The sequence below is a fragment of the Triticum dicoccoides genome, chromosome 7B (assembly GCF_002162155.2).
Source record: "Triticum dicoccoides isolate Atlit2015 ecotype Zavitan chromosome 7B, WEW_v2.0, whole genome shotgun sequence".
Lineage (NCBI taxonomy): Eukaryota > Viridiplantae > Streptophyta > Magnoliopsida > Poales > Poaceae > Triticum > Triticum dicoccoides.
The window spans coordinates 706745796-706753465 of record NC_041393.1 but is presented as its reverse complement, the minus strand read 5'-3'; the positions used below and the strand labels follow the sequence as shown (position 1 = coordinate 706753465).

The 7670-nt window shown below is 43.6% G+C and overlaps 1 protein-coding gene across 1 annotated transcript; it reads left to right on the top strand.

Annotated features, from left to right (window-relative positions):
• Positions 1–1007: 1007 nt before the first annotated feature.
• On the top strand, positions 1008–3133 carry LOC119339469 (FBD-associated F-box protein At4g10400-like). The gene is made up of 4 exons (XM_037611515.1): positions 1008–1883; positions 1972–2130; positions 2230–2425; positions 2825–3133. Exons 1-3 carry the CDS (start codon positions 1008–1010, stop codon positions 2419–2421), a joined length of 1227 nt encoding a protein of 408 aa, XP_037467412.1. The 3' UTR covers positions 2422–2425; positions 2825–3133.
• The last annotated feature ends 4537 nt before the right edge of the window (positions 3134–7670 follow it).

The following is a 7670-nucleotide window of genomic DNA, read 5'->3' as shown; positions in this document are numbered from 1 at the left end:
AGGAAGGAGCCCAAGTACGATCCCTCCTACTTGGGGCACCCCAAGGCTGCTCCCCTCCCCTCCCACCTATATATACATGGGGAGGGGCGCCTAGAACACATAACAATATATGTTAGCCGTGTGCGGCGCCTCCCTCCACAGATTACACCCTCGGTCATATTCTCGTAGTGCTTAGGCGAAGCCCTGTGCGGATTACTTCACCATCACCGTCACCACGCTGCCGTGCTGACGGAACTCATCTACTTCCTCGATACATCGCTGGATCAGGTGTTCGAGGGACGTCATCGAGTTAAAAGTGTGTAGAACTCGAAGGTACCGTACGTTTGGTGCTTGAACGGCCGGAACGAGAAGAAGTTCGACTACATCAACCGCGTTGTCAAACGCTTCCGTTTTCGGTCTACGGGGGTACGTAGACACACTCTTCCCTTCACGTTGCTATGCATCTTTTAGATAGATCTTGCGTGAGCGTAGGAATTTGTTTGAAATTGCATGCTACGTTTCCCAACACAAAATCGGGTGACTCAATTCCAATTGGACACCTTAATTGATTGTGAGGCCTTTTATCCCTAGGGAGTTTAGTGATATAGTAGATGTATAGACTTATCACCTTTTTCACGGGAATGCGACCTATCAATCTATCACCATTTTTACCATCCTCTATCTAAGACGTGTAACAAGTCTTTCGGCAAGGACACTGTCAAAAAAACAAGCCTTATAATAATCAGCTAAAAAATGTCTTGGACGAGGACCAACGTTTTTTAGGGAGACAAGGACCAACGTTAGATTTGTGCATTCCCTTAAAAAAAACCTTAGATTTGTGCATTAAAGAAATCTTTAGAAATGAGGGTCAGATCATGGGCTCACAAAAGATTCACTTGGTGAGGAATAGCCCACACGGGCTCAGGTATCCAATAGCGGCCCGCTTAACAAGCTGTCAAAAACCCTAGGGATACGATGCAGCTTGCAACCACCACCCCCCGCGTCCGGCGGATCACCTGTTCGACAGCATGCGTCCGCCGTTCGTCCGGTGGATCCCCTATTCGACGGTTGTGCCCGACCGCCTAGGCGCGCTCCCGGACGCGGTACTCCAGCACGTGCTCTCGTTCCTGCCGTCGCGCGACGCCGTGCGCACCTGCCTGCTCGCCCGCCGCTGGCGCCACCAGTGGAAGTCCGTGCCGGCCCTGCGGATCACCGGCGTCGACTCCTTCGAGAGCTGCCGCGACCTCAACGACTTCGTCAACCATCTCATCATCCTCCGCGACCGGACGCGTCTCCATGCGTGCGAGATCGAGGCCTACTCGGAGTACGACGGCCGCGGCAACTATTCCGCCGACGACGGAAGCGAGCGGTCCCGGTACACCGATCTGTGGACCCGGTACGCCTTGTCGTGCCAGGCTCGGCTGCTTCGGCTCGGCGACCGTGACCCCGCTAATCGCATTGCCGAACACGAGTGGGTTCAGCTTAGCACTTCCATCGCCTCTCCGCATCTTACGACGCTGGAGCTCGATGGCGTGCTGCTCTCGATCCCTTCCGATCTGGATTTCTCGGCCTGCACAAACCTGCAGACAATAAAGATGAACCGCTGCACCTTCCAAAATACAACCGACTACGGTCCTGTCAACATATCGTCAACATCTATGCGATATCTGAGCATCACCGACTACTCTTTTATGAAACATGCTCTCGTTTCTGGCCCGAGCCTCGTCTACCTGGAGCTGGCAGACGGCCATCAGTTTGTTCCTGAGTTTGGGAGCATGCCGTCGTTGCGAACAGCATCTATTAAGCTTGATCACAGTTTCGATAGGGACGGCGAGGATGGTTCCTGGCTTCTTGGACGCCTGTCAGATATCACTAATCTAGCGCTCATTGCCGAGCCTCAAATGGTATATATGTTTGTATATATACTGTACAGTTTGATTGAAACTTCTTGTCACGTTATCTGACATGATCTAATATTTTGTGTTTGCCCAGTTTCCTGTTTTCAGGAAAGATTTTAAGTGGTGCACCGCATTTAACAAGCTCAAAACCTTGTCAGTCAATGATTGGTGTGTGAAGCCTGATTTTCGCCCACTACTTTACTTTCTCCAGCAGTCACCAAGTCTCGAGAAGCTCTGCCTCCAACTATTTATGGTATATATATAAGTTTTCTAAGTATTATGGTACATATTTTTCAGGATGAATTAAGTTTCAGTTGCATTGTAGATTCATGCATTTTCGTAAACTGTACAGCCATATCAAAATGCTGAAGGAACAAACAGAAGCTACGATACGACAAAACCATTTTTAGCATCGAAGTATCTCAGGGATGTCAAGATCAAATGCCATGAAAAAGATGAGCGTGTTCACAAAATTGTGAAGGTTCTGAGTTCCTGTGGAGTGCCTGTTGAGCAAATCGAGATCAAGATAAATAGGCATTCTTAAGACAGTAAGTCGAATTATCAGTATTCCTAGATTTTGAAGTTTCTGCATTCCAATCGCATGTTTGTGTGAAATTCCACAACCATTATTTTTAAAATTAACTGGACGAGTGAATGTGTAACTAGTAAGCATAACGGGAAAAATCTTATTTGCTCTATCAATAGATCAAATTATTAGTCTCGGTGAATTTGTAATTATTTAGTCCCATGTATGCTTATGAAATTTAGCAGCATACATTTGCCAAGAATTGAACAACCAAATACGAAACACATAAGCCAAAACTTTCTATCAGCTTCATGTTTCTCACAAATAATATTATTCTTCTTGCTTCGCACCTTTTAAATCTAGCAGTATGCCAATCCGACTAATTGTGAATTTTTTTGTACTTGTGCATAATAATATTCAGATTCAGAGGAGTCAAAACTATTCACATTCAGATTCAGGGCAGTCAAAGTATTCACGTTCAGATTCAGAGCGAGAGCAATCGGATTAACAGTTGGAATGTAGCCATGAGTTCACTATCTTGCTTCGCCATAGGACCTTTAGTGAAATTTCTAGTTGTCGAGTTGAGGCCTTTGTTTTGTGATATGGATGCAATTGGGATATGGATGCATATGAGGCCATGTTATTTGCTTTATACTTTTGGTTCATGTGTCATACGCCCTGTTAATTTTCAGGAACATGTTCTGCTCTTCTGCATTGTGTTTAATTTTTAGGAACATGTTCTGCTCTTCTGCATTACATACCATGTCTTCTCTTTATCCGTGGGGCTGAAAACTGGTTTTAGTTTGTGCGGGACATTTGTGATTACATTTAGTCAGCAACTTGTTTCCCACACTAGCTGCACATTTGTGGTTATCCTATGACATCTTCCTCACAAGAACACAACGAAGAACTGAAGAACTTGGCACTTGAGAAATGATTTGATTTTTGAGAAAGTAAAAGAAATTGTAAAGGATCCGCCATGTTTCTGGAAAGTTACTCCTTTTCGTCGTGTCAGCCTACAAATGAGGTAATCACCAATTACAAAGGAAAAGAGGTGGTGGCTGGTTTTGGTGCAAGTAATGCTGTTGTGAGGTCCAAAGAGGTGTGGTAGCCGCCTCCTTTTGGCTACATCAAGATAAATGTCGATGCAAGTTTTTTGGTGAGTTTAAGTGCCGTGAGCGTTGGGGTGGTGGCCAGGAGCTGTACGGGTGATATCATTGTCTCATCTTGGGACTTCATTGGTTTATGCTCTGGTGTGGATGAAGCGGAGCTTCGAGCATGCCTAGTTGGGCTTTATATCGGTATTTCTCTTAACATGCCTATTATTTTGGAAACTGATTGTGCGTTCGTGGCGTCTTTCGTTGCAAATGAAAGTTGTGACAGATCCTCGCTCATTGACCTCAAGAAGGAAGCACTTAGCATCATCAAGCTTCTGAGAAACTTCAAGTTGTCAAAAATAAATAGAAGGGTCAATTCAGTAGCGCATGAGATTGCTAAAATTGCTAAATTTAGTTTCGATAATAGATGTGATGGTTTTCTTTTTAATAATTTTTTGCCCTGTGTGGCACCTGCTGTTATGAACGATTGTGATGACGTTTTAATTAATTAATATATGGAGGGGTGTTTTAAGAAAAAACTGAACAACTATTTTTTTTGAGTTGTTGATTGTTTTTGAGATAGCTAACCGCTTATTTCAAGCGGTAAAAAAAATGAAGAACTAAAATGACTCGTCTGAATGAGACTATGTCATACTAAAACAACAAAAGGGAAAAGGTTAGGGGAGTAGCACTCGGGCCAGAATTCTGTTTGGAGACTCATGCCCCTCCTATGATCTTTGAGCTCCTTTTGAGCAAGATAGCTCATTTTCTATTAGACTTGATTTCTATCTACATGATCTCTGCTTGTTGAGCGAACAAGTTACATCATGCATGCGGAGTGTGTAGCTGAACACCAAGTGAAATACTTGCTTAGCGACCATGAAAATACTCAGAAAACAACCAAAGGATGAGGACCTGCACTTACCATCTCACCTTAGTGCTGTGCAAAATCAATCCGTCGAAGGCTTGAGGTTCGATGAAGAAGATGATTTAGTTCCTTGTCATTAAAACAAGTTTGCTTTATATATAAAGCGGGACAAAAGCCTTTTTCGGTAGTCATTAAAACAAGTATTTTGGAACATAATTTAGTTCCTAGTCATTAAAACAAGTTTTATTTATATATAAAGTGTGGTGAAAGCCTTTTTCGGTAGTCAATTAAACAAGTATTTTGCTCGCAACACAACAACTATCTGTTGGGCTAGCACCTCTTTCTGCGTATCCCTTCCCTTGTGAACAGTGCAAAGCGATGCACCACATTGGATCCGAGAGAAACACAACTTGTGCTATGCATCGACACCGCACTATCGATGGTCTCAGTAATACACTGTATCTGTCAAATTAACAAAATGTGAGGAGGTAAACAATTTTCCTTCAAATTTGTACCTAATAATAAAGAGTGGAGACTTTCATAGTTCTTCATACGTTATTAGTTGTTTTACTTGCATTATTTTCTTTTCCGTGCGTTTTCCATCGTTTATTAGATTGGGTTGTCGATTGCGTGGCCTTCCTTCCCCTAAAAAATCACCAGTCTCCTTCCTCTTATTTGGTCCAACACGATTTCCTTCCTCTTCTTTAATCCAATTCTTTCACTTTTGATCCAATCGTTCCTGCAACCGTAATTATCTCTGACATAAACTAGTGTGGATGGCCGACGGAAGTGCGGGATGGAAGGACATGTTTGAGGAGTACGCGGGAGGCGATGCCATCAAGTCGGCGAAGATGAAGGAGATTTCTAGTTGGTTTCCAAGTGTGAATGAAATGGTGGATGGTGCCGGAGGGAGGGTGTACACACATGGTAAGCCGAAGGAGAGGATGTGGATGATACCCCCTGAGGGGACACCTACTATCGAAATCCTCATTCAGGCGATGGACGAGGAGTTTGAGGATCTCTGACAATGAGAGCGATGGGCTAAGTTACGCTCCCACTTTCGTGCTATGGAGGTTGGTGCGGTGGGGGAGGTGTCCTGGCCTGAGTTGGGAACCAGGCGTGCGCCGATTCTTTTGGACGACGCCATGGATATGGATGCTGATGCGGTGGAGATGGAGCTGGCCGATGAAGTGGAGATGGTGGTCGACGCGCCTCAGCTGGGCTGCAGGACCATGCTGCTAGAGGTTGACAAATATGTGCGTCAAGCCTACTGCCGTTCAGCACACCTCGGCGAAGTCATCATGACACGTGAAGGCCTCTGGTGCGCTTAGCTTCGCCGAGTTTTGTTGGGCGGATCTCGGCAAAGCTATGTGCCACGTGGGAAGCATCGTCTTCGTCCTCCCGTCAAGTCTCTTTTCTTTTGTCGAATGCCCTATTTAGATCTCTGCAGAGTGTTTGCCGAGTACTTGACGACTGGTACTCGGCAACATGACCTTTGCCTGAAGGGTGTAGGCTGAGTACCCTAAGCCGAGAGCTAAACCAGGCACACTGTCTGCTGAGTTCAAATCAGCTTTTGCCGAATTTTTGAGGTGCTGGGAAAATATAAAAATTGCAATTGTGGTTGAATAACCTCTTCATAAGAGTGTGTTAATGTTCAGTTCCTCTCAAGCCATCGATTTTTACTGTTTCGGGGCAGGGGATCACAAGTTCCTTAGTTTCCAGTTTGATGGCTGGTCACAAATGCAACCTGATTGGCATTTTCTTTTGTCAAACAAGAGGCATTCAGCTCGAATTAGATATTGCCGTCGGCAACTACGTCGTTTCCTGTAGTGTAATAAGATTAACTGATACAGTTTGAGACAAGAGAGATTAAACTAGAAATAATATGCCAACAACAAACTTTACAAAAAAAACATGCAAATTATTTTGGACCGGCATAATACAGAAATGATAATTGCTCTATGCCTAGAGGAAATCGTGCAGCCAACGCACGCGAATTCTCATGCATTGTCCTATCACCAAACCATGAAAAAGAAGATTTTTATATTTGCTGAGAAAGATGGAAGCAGGTCTCCCATTTCTTTGCTAAAACCATGATCCCATCAGTTTCTTTTGGCATTTCCAACAGACTGGTAATCTTATAAAATAAATCTACTACAATGTCACAAATCCAACTATTATATTTCTATACTACTCTATAGTGTACAAGTTTTAAATGTTTGGATCTCAAAACCAAAAAGCAATGTGAGCCGTTGATAGAGTCAATCGGATGGCTGAAAATTGCAGGATTCGCAGCTACAGTATGAGCTACAGTACCAGTGAACGTACCACTGGTTTCTAGAACCATCACTATATACAGTGTAGGAAAAGTTTCGCTAGCCTAAGGTTATCCATTCATGCATGTAACTGGTAAGGTACGCACACTGGCAAAGCGTCTGCAAGGCGTGCACTAATCGCGTCAGGGAGAAGTTGGAAGTTTTCAAGAAGTAAGCTTAGTACGAGATATTAATACTAAGCATGTAAACCTTTATATACAGGACTGAACCCTTATTTTCAGGCAACATATATACAAAACAGAATGGCTACAATAATGAACTTGATGAAGCCTTACATGTGAAGGTACCATGTCTGAAGGGAGCAAGCCGTGTATCCATGAATTGAACTTTGCACACGTATTTAAATGACGTGCAAAGCACGTACAATTTACTAGTACTTAGTAAAACTAGAAAAGCAACACATGAGTATGTAACCCTAACAAACAACAAGAGTAGTTTCGTTAAATAGAGAAACCTACTACCAAGTGGATATTCGTTTCTGAACCCAGGCTTAGATGCTCATGAAATCTCTCGCTACCAAGCTTGCTCTCATCCAGAAATTAACATATATCATACTCTGGCAAGAATACGGCAAGTGAGACAGTAGCTCATTCTCAACTTTGCTATTGAATATGTATCATACACTGACAAAAAACCACATAGATCATAGTTCTGATCCCTGATATCTGCAGTTTCGTCACATTAGCGAGGATTTGACGCAAACAAAAATCACACCCCCACAGCCATACAAACGGATTTTTTTTTCGATGACTGAATCACACAAACAACCCAGTGTCCCTGTGATTCCCTAATCAAATTCCCTAAGGCCATGCTTGGAATGGATGTATTTCAATACGGAGGTGTATAACTTACACATGTAACTTACTGACTGCTGTGCAAATTTCAGCCGGAAGTGAACGACGGGCACATGTGTGTATTTTTTACAAGGGTATTTACAAGAGAAACGGTGACCCAAACAAGGCCTAA